Source organism: Nanorana parkeri, unplaced genomic scaffold, assembly GCF_000935625.1.
Source record: "Nanorana parkeri isolate BGI_ZX_2015 unplaced genomic scaffold, ASM93562v1 scaffold169, whole genome shotgun sequence".
Taxonomy (NCBI): domain Eukaryota; kingdom Metazoa; phylum Chordata; class Amphibia; order Anura; family Dicroglossidae; genus Nanorana; species Nanorana parkeri.
Genome location: NW_017306437.1, coordinates 208,859 through 223,537, shown reverse-complemented (window position 1 = coordinate 223,537; position 14,679 = coordinate 208,859). Strand labels below are relative to the sequence as shown.

At 41.3% G+C, this 14,679-nt stretch overlaps 1 protein-coding gene across 1 annotated transcript; it reads right to left on the bottom strand.

Annotated features, from left to right (window-relative positions):
• Positions 1-2,229: 2,229 nt before the first annotated feature.
• GJB2 (gap junction protein beta 2) lies at positions 2,230-13,024 on the bottom strand. Its single transcript, XM_018554680.1, has 2 exons — positions 12,982-13,024; positions 2,230-3,380 (listed from the first exon to the last, which is right to left on the bottom strand). The coding sequence occupies exon 2, from the start codon at positions 3,360-3,362 to the stop codon at positions 2,607-2,609; it is 756 nt and encodes a 251-aa protein (XP_018410182.1). The 5' UTR covers positions 3,363-3,380; positions 12,982-13,024; the 3' UTR covers positions 2,230-2,606.
• Positions 13,025-14,679: the final 1,655 nt, after the last annotated feature.

Here is a 14,679-nt window from a genome sequence, read left to right as displayed (position 1 = left end):
ATTCTACAGTGACAAATGCAGAAATGCAGAATGTTTGCATTTTACAAGTATTGTTTAGTTTAATTTTTTTTTTTTAAACGTAGACAATGTAAAGCTGAAGGCACTGCAGATTCCAGTGCAGTCTGAAGGTGGCAGTGTGTCAGGCTCGTCCTCGGCACCCCCGGCCGCTCCGGTGCCGCGGCGCTCCGGCCGTGACGTCACGCGGGACTCCGCCCCTTGGGCTCAGCGTGGTTCTTATAAACCCAGTGGAGGCAATCACTCGGCGTTCAGTCAATGTGGAACGTCGAGCGAATTGTATCCACTGTCTCCACTGAACCAGTCCGGCTCCCACACCCTGTCCAGATCGCAGCACTTGCTGGCACTTCTCCTCGTTACAGCTCCTCTCAGCCACGCAGGATAGAGACAGATCCCCCACAGCTTGAACAGCTGAACCGCAAGTATCTGGGCTCTAGCCCTATGTTGAACTACCTGTCAGTTACCTGATACTACTGCTGAGAAATACTCGTTGAAGTTATATGCCTGTGAAATTGCTACTGAAGGTTTGCATACCAACTGAAGTGTATTGAGAGATACTGCTAACGATTACATACCTACGCTATATGTCTATCTACTTGCACCAATTCCACGTTACTGTTGTCACTTGGGTATAAAGAACATCAGCATTAGTCCATATCCCTCAGTATTGCCTGGATGCACTGGGTGTTAGAGGTAGCCTATAGATTGCGGGGTGGTGTGTGCAGTTAAACCAATCTATAGCTCCTCTGGTTGGATTATACTACAGTCCCATCAGACCACCATCACTGCAGTAACTTGCCTTCCACGAAGGCTGGGATACATGATGTGGAACGACTTCCTAGCGCACTGAGTGTGTAGGAAGTCGCCTGACTGACCGAATCCCATTTAGCCTACCAAATTAGTTCCACAGCTGCCGTCCAGATCCACCATAGCCGCTTGATTGTGATACAGTGTCATCTGAAGCCTAAAGGCTTAGCCTTTCAGCCTGCACATGATCACTATGGCACAGCTGGTCACATGACGAGAAACCACTCTAGTTGGTACCCCATGGTTATTGAGGCCCCGACCTATCAGTAACAGCCAGGACAGAACACTAGCAGCTGCGCAAAGTGTCAGGAATTGTGCTGGGCATGTTTATTTTTACAGACTGTAGGTGGGAAGGGTGTTATACTATGTGAATAGAAGGTGGCCATTGGCAGCACTTTGGCAGTGGTATAGTTTTTTCAACCTGTCACTTTTTCTATACAGCTTAGATTGCATGTAAATGGGTAGAAAATATATCAAAGGCCATGTGAAAAATAATGTACAAAATGCTATCATTATATTACAAAGATTCCCAACCTGCAGTTATCAGAATACAATATTGTATTTGATCGTAGTCATTTATGGAAGATCTTTCCAACCACAATCTTTGGAAAGTCTTAGAAATTCCATATTGAAAGACATAGTCAACTGTGTGCGCTTTGCTTGAATAGGCTTCTTTAAGGCCTCTGGTGCCTAACAGGACACATCCAGGAGTATCCAGTGTAGACACGGCATCTGTGTAGACACACCAGGCCTTAATATGAACCCATGAGGATAGAAAAGAGACCTGCCATTGCTGACCTGCTTTTCTAAAGCTCTGGACTCGGGCTTTGATTCTAATCCGTATTTCCCTACTTAGTGAGTCACTGACCTAGAACAAACATGCAGCATCTGACTTTTAGACTTCACTGCCTACATGTTTGTTCCAGATTGGCAATTCACTAGGTGGTGAAGCCACAATCACAATGACACATCCAGAGCATGCAACAATAAAAACCAAGCCAGCAATGACAGCTACCCTATTGCCATACTCACAGGACTAAAAACCCCAATGAGGTTAAATTTCCTCCTTAAAATAAACCTTCCCACACAGAAGCATGGAGGGTAGTCATGGCTAACCTCTTCTTCTAAAAATGGTAGTTGCTTGGATGTTACACTCACCCTTTGGCTTCAATACTTTCCAAGTCACAGATTTGGAACAAGTATACAGCTCAGCAAATCAGAGAAAAGTCAGTTGTCCTTATATGCATACATGTTCCAATGAATTAGTGTTGGAATCAGGGGGTCAGTGTGACAGGCAGCATTTTAGGAATGAGAAGTCAATCATGGCAATGTTCACTTAGGAACATTTACTTTTTTTTTTTCTAAATACAATCAATCAATCTCCAAAAATCAGTTGGGATTTGGTTTCACTATTAACACACAATAGCAAATTTCTCCTGTAACATTAAATAGCAAAACAAAATATTAAAATAAACCCCGAAACATAAAGACTTAATATAAAACACTATTGAATTTTAGTCAAAGACATGCTACTTTATATTGCTCAGAATTCCAGCAAATATGTAACGCAAAATGTCTGAATTTGCAAACATACTTTGTAAGTATGCAAACGCTATCCACCTTACACAGGTATCTTAGGATGTTTCTGTGTTGAATTTCTGTAATTTCCAAGTATTCAGATCGAGGACACAATTTGTTGTATTGCATATACCAAACCCTTCTTCCGTAGGATTGGAAAATGGCAGTTACAGCTAAAGGTTAAAATAATTCACGCAAACCTTTGATTATTGTTCCTTCTGCTCATTTAGCTTATTCTGTGACTCCTCTTTGCCACTTATGTGGTTGGTGTATCTCTTGGCATTCTTTTTGGCTCTTCTCATAGATGCCTGAATGATGAGATAGCACAACTCTGCCACATTTAGCACCATGCAAATGCCAGACACGATAATCATGAAGATGGTAAATACAGTCTTTTCAGTAGGCCTTGAAATAAAACAATCAACCACATTCGGGCAAGGCCAGTTGTCGCACTTGACAAGACGTTGCATATGGAAACCAGTGTAGAGGAAGTAGAAGAGATACATGAAAGTAGCCTCGAACAGGACCCTGAACAGGATGCTGATGGTGTAGGTCCACCAGAGTGTACCTACTATCTGAAATCTATACTGTCTTAACTCCTCTAAGTCCGTGTCATCAAACTTGGAGGACTGGCGATTTTTCTGAAGTTTTCTTTTTTTTCCGTGTCTCAAGTAAGCTACGTGCATGGCAACCAACAGTGCTGGTGTAGCCACAAAGATGAGCTGGAGACACCAGAGCCTGATGTGAGACACTGGAAAGTGGTGGTCATAGCACACATTTTTGCACCCAGGTTGTAATGTGTTGCAGGTGAAATCTGATTGCTCGTCACCCCAGACACTCTCCGCAGCCACCACCAAAATCATAATACGGAATATGAACAGGACAGAGAGCCAGATTTTGCCAATGCTTGTAGAATGTTTGTTGACCCCTCCAATGACTTCATAAAGAGTTCCCCAATCCATGCCGTTCGATGAACGTTTCTGGAAAACACAATGGTAACATATCAAATAAACATACAAGTCTTACAGACACTTGACTGTTATATATATATATATATATATATATGATCAAACTGCCATAACAACAAGCCCTATGCATCAATAATAAAGCACAACCTATAGGAAATGTGTCCTGAAATCACATTGTTGCCCATATATGATGCATTATAATCAAACAGACAAACATTTTGTTATAAAAAATAAAACCAAGCTACAGTGTACTTCTTCTGATACCCATCTAAATAAATACACCAAATATATATTACATTACAAGACACTGAAAGTCAGACACACAGCATCAGACACACAAATCATCTGACAAGCCTGTAACCGTTTTCTTGAAGCCCTTTGCACCCTTTACCTCTGTTGTAGCCTTGATTGGATGAATAGAAATCTTAATGGGAGTAATGGCTGTCACTTTAAACAAGACTTCATTGGGCTTTACAAAGTTTTAAGCTTCCTAAAGCCTGCAAAAGCCCGTCAATAGCTTATATAAAGTGACCCTCTCAACACCACCATCTATGATGGTGGCCATATACAGGTACATGGTTTTAGATTTGTAATTAGCAGTCTATGTAGCACTAACACTGAATCATGATGGGAGTGCCAGCTGTCAGTTTAAAATGGCGGAATATACTTATCACTCCAGCAGCCCAGGTGTTTAAATACCACTGCTTTGCGGCACCCTGGCCGCTGCATGTATTTCACATTTCCAGATGTCTGGAAAACCTGCTCCTCTGCCGCATTCTGGAACACCTGCAATGCCACTGGTTCATATTTCACCACAGGACATACTAACCAGCGGGGGGAACTACAGCATGCAGCAGGTAAAACAGGAATGTGACTTTCTCATAGAGGCTAATGCTGGCAGCGGCTGGGACACAGTGAAGTGGTGGCATTTTACTGCATGGGCTGCTAGAAAGATAAGTATATTCACTCTTCTTTCACACATATGGTTTTTATACAAGTGACCCTGTGGTGCCATTGTAAACTGACAGATTGCATTCGTATTATGATTCAGTGTTAGTGCTACGTAGACTGATAATGAGAAATATCAAACAATGCCCATGCGTACAGAGTCACCATCATATGTGGTGGTGGCAAGAGGGCACTACATCATTCACACTCACCTACGGAATGAAAATAACTTTGGAGGCCTTCCATATTAAATTATGTCTCCTAACCCGTGAGTCTCGCCCCAGTGTGGACATGCTAAATTAAATTGTCTTGGAAAATGGAAGGTTGTGCAGACTCGTATAGTTGCAAATGAATTTAAGTTATTTTATAAACATTCTAAAGCTAGTCATTGTACTAAGAAGTGGTTAAACATGTGGGCACAATCGGATCACCAGTGAACAATCATTACATAACTCAAATACTGTGATTGCTCAAGAGTGCACAGTTATGCCTTGGGTGAAGGAAGTGGAGTGAACAGAAGTTTAATTCCAGCATTTCATATATCTCACAAAAACAACAGCAAACAGCTGGGGGGAAAAAAACACTCAATTGTTGCATCTCCCAAAGGTCAGCTGACTGTAGAGTGATAATCTGCTTGTGAATGGGGTGATTGCCTGATCTGACCACAATTGGATAGACTGATAGATGGCCATCTTACATTTAAAAGTATCCCAACATACCTGCAAAAAGACACAATTGTGTCATATCCAAACTACTAGTAACATCCATCTGCCAAGCTAATAGATACTGTATCAAAGGTCATCTCCGTGCTTCTCATTAACCAAAGTGTACTTTGCAACTATTTTATCATCAAAAAGAAAAACATCCTTGTTTTAAATACTCTGATGGAATGCCAGCTATTGATACATACAGGATTCTAGAGAATAATCTATCTTGGAACTCAGTGAAAATTATCTCAACTATTAATCTTCCCAATTCCATTGAAAGTGATTAAGGGCTTGTTTATGCCATCATGGAAACAGCAACTCTGTTGTGGTAAGCCATGAACTAAACTGAGAAATTGAAGCATCCCTTCAAATTGTTCACCCAAGATGTGTTATAAAGCACGTTGTGTGAATGTTCTGCACTGCAGCACTGTGATAAGAATGAGCCCTATAGCAAACCTTTAGGGCAGCAACCAACTCATCGATAATAATCGATTATGAGAATAGTTGTCAACTATTCTCATTATCGATTAGTTGGTTGGAACCCCTAGCTCTCTCGTTCACGCTGGGAGGAGGGCACAGCAAGCAGTGGGCAGGTGCAAAAGCCAGCCTGCTATTGGCTATTGCAATTTGAAATGGCCAATAGCAGGCTGGCTATTGCACCCGCCCACTGCCTGCTGTATTTACATTCAGCTGCCGTCTGCGGAATCTCACCACTGGCAGCTGTCATTTCCTGCCTGAAGCTATTCAAGCTCCATGTGCTTACAGTACAATTATTTTAAAAAAACATTATAAAAAGGTGGGAAAAAAGCATTTTCGGTTTCGGCCTGACAAATTCTGCTGCGGGAGGTGCGCTGCAGTGCCATTCATTTCAATGGCACTCCAAACAAGACTTCCACCTACAGTGTGATCGCCTGCACTGGAACACACAGTACCTCTATGCCGTGCGTTCCAGTGCAGTACACTTGCAAAAAATTGTGCATGCAGTTTTATTCTGAATTAAACTTTATGTTTCTAACACTGCATTTGTGTATTTAATTTTAAGGATGGTATTTATTTCATTTTTTTATCCGATTAATCAAAAAAAATATTCGACCAACTAATCCTTTATGAAAATAATCATTAGTTGCAGCCCCACAAATCTTTTTGCTTGTGCATGTTGCCTGCCTTGGAGAATGCTACAAAATATGTACCTGGTGTGACATTTTCTGAACTCATGAGAGGAGTTTATATAATCTAATCCAATATGTGACATGCAATAAGTTAAAAATGTAATGAACTAATCACACCGCCCCTTTCATGTGGCATAAGCAGAAATGTCTGTCAATGAATGTCTGAGTCTGTTGGGCACATAGTGCTGGGTAGGCAAGTCCAAGGGTCAGGTAAAAGTTTTCTTACATAAATAGCTAGATACGCATCACAGCTCCCATGCTTCATCTACACTGCTGAAGTTTTATGCTCGATAATATAAATTGAAAAGTAAATTTATGAGTCACTAGAGATAACACTCCAGCCCTGTTATCTAGAAACTTTCTCTTTTTTTAAAGGGTAATGTTAATGAACTCAAGCGAGTCACCGAGGCAGCACAGTGTAGAAAAAATATTGAGATGCTAAATTTAGCCTAATGTCTCAAAGTGCCAGTATTTTCTATGACCACAAATCAGATAAAAAATGACAGCAGGGAAATGAAACGTTTAATCTGATTGGTGGCTAAGGTGCAATGCTGATATATACTCCCCTGTTCAACTTTATAGCTATAGACAGTCTGGCTTATTTAAAGTGCATTTGAAGTCCTTTCTAAAATGGCATCCATCATATGTCTTGCCATATCAATGAAAGAATGTCCCACTGCCAATTTGTACCATAGAGCTGTGTGTCAACAAGTCTGAATCTCGGTTATGTATAATATATATCTATGGTGTGAATTTATTAACATGGCATACACAGTGCTTTTTAGTTTGTTAAATATACTTATATAATATAACAAACTCATAAGTTGGATGCCAAGGAAAGACAAAGTTTGGCATATAGTAAACTTAACGAAGCTTGAATATGTAACACAAAGTAATAAGTAGGATGCAAAAGAAACAAAAAGTATAGCATATAGTAAACAAAGCTTTAAATAACCCTAAATTTGTAACATATAAGTAAAGCAAAGTCATATGTATAATGCAAAGGAAATAAAAATATGGCATGTAGTAAACAGAACTGTTGTATACTAGTGCAGGTGACTGTGCTCTGTGTTATATAACAACAGTCTGCAGCACATGACTAAACACAATGTAATAGAGAGCAAAACGTAATGTATAGCATACAAGAAAAGTCATCTATACACCATGAAATTCAGAGATGCTGTATGTTTCATATTTAATAATGGTGACACCCGGTGACTAACAGTAACTGGTCAGAGCCAGGTAAGATGAAGAACCAGCTTTTAATCTTACATAAAGAGAGGTGTAATTAATTTCCACACGGGAGACGTCACTCAGTCTTCTTTTGTACAAATAACACAACACTATTATTTATGTGAGGTGTGACAAGAAACTTCCAATAAACAATTTATCCAGGATGTGGGTATAAAGACTTGCTAATGACGATTTACTGCTGGCTTTACAAGTTGTTTTATTAAAGGTGTTTACAAAGCTGCATCCCCAAAACAGCGGACACCTCACCTTTCACAGTGTTGTCTGGTGTGAAACAATGAGGAAATAGTTCTGTGAAATCCTGAGGCTAGATTATGACAAGATGAATGAGCTCCCACCCACACATCAGTGTTTTAGTCCCGGGGAAATGGGACAGCGACTATTTTTGTTTACTAGGGAGAAAGCTTCCACTTTGCTGGCCATAACTTTCATTAATGGCCCCATGACTGATCCTGACTCGGTCTCATTCTTCATTTAGCAAGGAATAAAGTTACAAAGGTGATTATAACAAGGTTTTGCCAGCAACACTACAACATCCTTTGTGATTGTGTTGGTGACTGCAGTCAACGAATTAGGTTTTTGAGAGCAACCTGACAGTCTGCAACCAAAATTCAGTCACACAAGTCAAATATTGCCCATGTAGCTTTGGCATAAAGCAACATCACCACTGCAGGAATCCTCACATGAAAATGTATTCACCAACTATTGGGCAATGTTTGGCTCCCTGGGGACCTCTAGCTAGCCAAGACTTGATACCACTGCTGTGTTCATGAGATGGGCTTCTTTGGTGGAGCACACACTTCACATTGGGCCTTTCTAGATGCGGTGTGGGTATAGAACATTATCAAGTTTTGTTAACTTTGTGTTTTTATTTAGAATGCCACCATAATCAAGAACCCGTCATATCCTACTTTTATGGGTGTGTAAAAGTGCTACTGCTTGTAATTCCACAATAACTGGAGAGCCACGCATTGTCCAAAATCTATATAATCTGTGTAATAGCGGTCATCAACACTGATATCACCAACACCCAGCAATACTGGCCATACACGTAACAAGAACTGATCACAGATTTCATTCTTTTGTTCTAAAATAATGGTTTAACTCAACAAAGAACTGGATCAATTCAGGTGAATGCTATTTGATTTTCCTCCAGGACCTTTTTTGATGAAAACAACGCAATAAATATTTCTGAAAATATGTTACATGTTCAAAGTAACAATGATTGTATCAAAAAGTTATGTTGTTCCTAAGATGGCTGTATTTAGTCAGACTGGGCTGAAAACATCTCCTGTCTATGACTTGCTATGTGCTATCTACATGAGACAATCGTCTTACAGTCTGTTCTTCTAAAGTAAACCTGTCATGACAGATATATGGGGGCTGCCATTGCTGACCTCCATCTGAAGATGCTTGTTTGCTCACTGTTATGCCGACCCTTGTTCTTCAATCACTGCTTAGGCCTTGATCTGGAACAACTATGCAGATCAGTAAAGTCAGACTAAAGTTAGACATCCCTATCTGTATACAAGTTCCATGTCAATGAAAGGATTGCAGTAAGAGGTCTCCATGATAGCTGACAACTAGCATTTTTAACAGAGCTCAGCTAAAGCAGCCTCCACGTTTTCTCTTATGACTGGTTACATTTAATCCTTGTAATGCCAACACACATGGTATGCAGAATTTAGCACACTGATGGGTTCAAAGATTCAGTTTCCCACCAAACACATTAGACTTCCGATGATATAAATCCACTGACTGCCACAAACCTCATCATGAAGAGTTATACAATTACAACACTCATGCTACAATTCAACAGTACATAAGTAAAACATACTCTCCCTAGCCTGAAAACATTTCATACATGATACATTTATATATACAGTATGTATGAATCCTGTTCTATGCCTCACCATAGAACAACAGTTTTGTACAATCAAACCTACACTTGACGAAACTGAAAGATGGCCATACACAGGACAAGACTGTCACACACTGCAGTGATGTGTATTGAGTCTGCACAAGTGATTGGCACACTGGAAACTCTTTTCCAAACTCTACATCTCTCCACTGATAAAAGCAGCAACACATCTAAGAACACTCATTACTTCCCTATAGGCACTAATGAGGAGATTACACATCGTGAACAGAAGAGTAGAGTTAACATTTCTTCTTCTTCATCTTCTGAGGGTTCATGTATGTCCAACACAAGCATGTCCAGAATACAATATACAGACCTGAGATGTTCCCAAAGAAAGTGACAACTGACTAAAACAAAATCTCACTATCCTGGGGTGTGTAGATCCATGTGACTTGAATAGGCTGGTACAATATAATCCAGGTGTGTCAACATCCACCCTAATGAGAGCTATAGTTTTGTAATGAGTACCTTGGCTGTGTTGAAACATGTATTAGGATCAGCACTCTGACAGAATCACGCTGCATGAGATGTATGCTGTTTATGCCCATGCTACTTATCTGCCATTCCACGTGTATGTTAAGTGAAATCACATGCTGGCTTCCTCAGTCCTAGTCAACATATGCCCATTAGAAACCCCTTTTCTGCCCAAACACCACAAATCTTACAGAGCTAAATGATGGTTCCATGTTCCCTGAAGGATTTTGCATCATATAAAAGAAATACATTTGGCATTTTGGCATACATTTGAGTGTTTGGGTTCATAAACTTGTCAGCCAAGTATTTATCCCAAGGGTGGCCATATTATGCTTGCATGCCCAAAAGCCTTCTTACGTTTTTTCCCAACTTTAAAGTACCTATAGACAAAAGATGACCATTTCCAGATGCTGCTGACTTCAGCCAGATTGGGCAAAGATCTTCATGCGTATGGTTTTATCTGCGTGCAGGCAACAACCTCAGCTGATCATTTTCAGGAGATAAAGCAGCTTGCTGTCTTGGATACTTTTGACCAGCATTGTTGATTCCCCTCAGGTTCAGCTGGTGCTAAAGGTACCTGTCCCTCTTTCTCTCTTCTACCAGAATGGGTATAAATGTCCAAATGTAAATGTACAGTAAGAAATAAAACAGGGGGTCGGACTGTGCCTGCAGGCCTGACCCTGCTCTGATGTCTCTGGTCACATATTTTCAGAAATATTTATTGCATTGTTTTCATCAAAACAGGTCCTGGAGGAAAATCAAATAGCATTCACCTGGATATGACAAAAATGCTTTTATCTTACTAACTTGTTTTTCAGGATCAGCGACCCTTTCAAAGCACTATGGTCTGTTATTTATAGTTAATGTCTCCATGTTATCATCTAATCATTAGCTCTACTTCAATAGATTGGTCAATTTCACTGTCCTGGATGTAAAAATAAACAGCCAGTTCGCACCCATTTAAATACCTTCACCAATTACCTGGGTGCAACACACATCAAATTGCAGTTCAGATGACATAAAACAATGTGCTGTATGATGGTGGTTCTAGACAGAAGAGGGCAGTCAGATTTACAAGCACAGTCCAGGTCCCATGGCATCTACCACTTCTGGTGAGAGCCTACTCGTGTATAGTATATGAGTTTCACCTATATGCATGACCCACCTCCATGTGAAGGTTTACTAAGCCAAAGAACAGGGATGGGCAAATCCCAGGGAAGACCCACCTCCACGTGATGGTTTACCAAGCCAAAGACCAGGGCTTGACAAATGCCAGGGAAGACCCATCTCCATGTGATGTTTTACCAAGCCAAAGACCAGGGCTGGACAAATCCCAGGGAAGACCCATCTCCATGTGATGGTTTACCAAGCCAAAGACCAGGGCTGGACAAATCCCAGGGAAGACCCATCTCCATGTGATGGTTCACCAAGCCAAAGACCAGGGTTGGACAAATCCCATGAGCCAGGCAGCCAATGCTCCATAAATGCTGGTGCCTAATTTCTACGTTTTTCTCAACTGCTTATCAGTGGAGCTGGCTCCTACAAAATCCTGCTGGCTCCTGGATTGGACAGACTGGCTCCTGTATTCCATATTCATTTATCCACCTCTGCCATAGACACTGTTTTCAAATATATCTAGTTGTTTGAATGAGCCTTAGCTTGTAGAAGCCCCTCAAAGGCATTATATATTACCTAGTGGCTTCTAGATTTGCCACAAGGATAATACATCAATTCAGAACTTTGACATCCCTATCGGAAAAGGGAATCAAAGTCCTATTTGGTCTCAATTAAGAAAACATCTGCAGTAATGTCTGTGTTATGTAACAGCCTATAAACAGAATCACACATGCACTATGAAAAGTAGCTGGAGGGGGCCAACTCAACAAAGGGGTAATTTAAGGTGTATCTAAAAATTGGAGCATGCGAGGGTAAGAACCTCTGTAAGGTTTAATTTCTGTCAGGGAGATCCATTCTCTATCTTTCTCCTTATGACAGTTGACACCCAGACAGTGTGTTGTCACTGGAATAGGAATTGAGGGGAAAGCTTTCAATGGGGACACGTGTTCTGCTGACAACTGTCGGAGTGAAGATTTCCTTTACTTTGGAGAGATTTCTCTCACTTTCTTGAGGCAGTAAGTGAAAGAAACTTAGACACAGACAAAACCTGGATACTTTACCCTGTACTCTATACAGAACTAGACAAACGTATTGGCTTCAGATACACCTCAAACCTTTGGTTGACCTCAATCAGGTTCATGGGAATGTTAAAAAACCCAGAGATTTCTGATGACCCTGATGGGGTATCTGCCAAAAACCCAGAGCAGGCTGAAAATCTCCCCTTATTAAACTGCTGCTGAAGATTGAATCTAAAACAGCGGCAAATAAGACCCAACCAGCATATGTTCAGCCAATGTGCTAGACCCAACCAGCGTATGATCAGCCAATGTGCTAGACCCAACCAGCGTGTGTTCAGCCAATGTGCTAGACCCAACCAGCGTATGATCAGCCAATATGTTAGACCCAACCAGCGTATGGTCAGCCAATGTGCTAGACCCAACCAGCGTGTGTTCAGCCAATGTGCTAGACCCAACCAGCGTGTGTTCAGCCAATGTGCTAGACCCAACCAGCGTATTATCAGCCAATGTGCTAGACCCAACCAGCGTATGATCAGCCAATGTGCTAGACCCAACCAGCGTGTGTTCAGCCAATGTGCTAGACCCAACCAGCGTATGATCAGCCAATGTGCTAGACCCGACCAGCGTATTATCAGCCAATGTGCTATGGATAAGATGTGGCCTGTTACCTGCTTAGTGTCCATACTCAAGAGTAGAATCCTGGAGAGTGATCACTGGTCTCTGGCTGAAATAACCATGTGTAATATAATGATTTATACAGAACACATCTCATTCTGCTGGGTTTCCTTGTTTCCCATGTGCACACAATAGTTTCAGGATATAGTAAACCTTGTTTACTGCCATCATTCAGTGATTCAGAACATTATTATGTGTAGTAGTCGGTCGGATTATTCATTCACACCTGAATACAGCAACGGGACACTTTACACGGCAGTCATAGAACCAGCTGGGCAGCCCGGTGACACCTTCATACACAGCAATGGAATGAGGAAGACAGGGGGCACTTACCTATAGTTAGGAGCCTGTAGGTGGGTGGTATGTATGGGGCACCTGAGGTCCGACCCGCTGTACACCTGTCCCCGTAACGTCTGTATAGAGAATTGTACGGAGTCAGCTCACACAGGTACTTATATCATGACTGACTCCGCCCACTCCCCCTTCATAACTTAGCATCTCGCGAAGTCACTTCGCTGCCTCTCTCCTCCTCAAACGGACGGCATACAACTTCTCCTGACACGACACGATTCCCCGGGGGACTTGTATACATACAATGTGAGCGCTGGACCTGCTATGAGCCGCCATAGGAGGGACCCGGATAAATGGGGGCACTTCTTGTGGCCACCTCTGGGGGCGCTCAGGGGATTATGTTTATTGATTGGACGAGTGGTGACACCAAATGCTGAACCAGCCAAGAAGAGGGATTTATAAACCGAAATCTGAACTGGTAATCAGAATTAAGAAAAGTGACGCGTCTGGTGAATGGGGCATGTTTGTGCTATACATATATACATACATAGGGGGGAATTTATCAACACTGGAGCATTCAGACTCTGGAGCAGTTGCCCGTGGCAACCAAGCACTCTTCTATCTTTCATTTTCAAAACTGAACTAACTGAACAGAGAAGCTGATTGGTAACTATGGGCAACTGCTCCAGGTTCAGTGGTGTCACAAGGTGGGGGGGGGGTGTCATGGACCGAGAGGCAGACAGCTTATTTTGCAGGATGAACGTCCTCTCCTCTCTTTGCCGACATCCATCATGCATGTACGTTTGGGGTCACGTGTATATGTAATGTCGTGCGCACCCTGTGACACACCTCTTTCCAGATTCTGTCTGCTTCCGTTTTGATAAATTCCCCCCCTTAGCATATCAGTGGTGGGCAAACTCCATGTCTCCAGCTGTGGTGGAACTACAAATCCCATGAGGCATTGCAAGGTTCTCTTAACCACAGGCATGACTCCCAGAGACAGATACATTATGGGATTTGTAGTTTCACCACAGCTAGAGGGTTGAAGTTTGTCATAACTCACCACAAGCATGTCACATGTAAATGGAGCCTTAGTACCATGAGGGTGAGATGTGCGAGTGAATTAAGCATTTCACTTTCACAGAATTGAAACAATATGATTTCCCTGAAATTGGCAAACAATGAATGGCCTATCTTAATGCCATGCAGGTTAATGCACAGCAACAAACTTATTAGATCTGAATGGGCCCTTAAAGTCCATTTACTCTTGATAAGAATATCTAAATATTTGGATGTGCATAGCCTGCTCAATGGATTAATTTCCATTAATTTGGTTGTTGAGGGAGCAATTGTAGTTGTAAAGTTTCATTTTTTGGATGTGTCATGCTTGAAGGGAATGTTTAGTTCTTATCAATGTTTTAGCTATACATGTAAAAAAAGATCAAGTCAAGACAAATAATTTTAGAATTATTTGTTACTTTTTACACAAACTATTGTTTCTATGTAAATTTGTGTTTATATATGTACATGGAGGTGACCATATTTGCTCATTAGACACGCAAGCACTATTTCCTGTTTTATAGTGCTACAAAAACAGATTCTTCTCAATCTGCAATCAATCTGAGTTGTCAAATTCATTAAAAACAATGTACTTCTTGTGTGGTAGATATCTTATCTCAACAGTTGTTAAACAGCGGGGTAGAGTCATTGTCTTTGGGTTTTGGCACAAAACAGAATAGT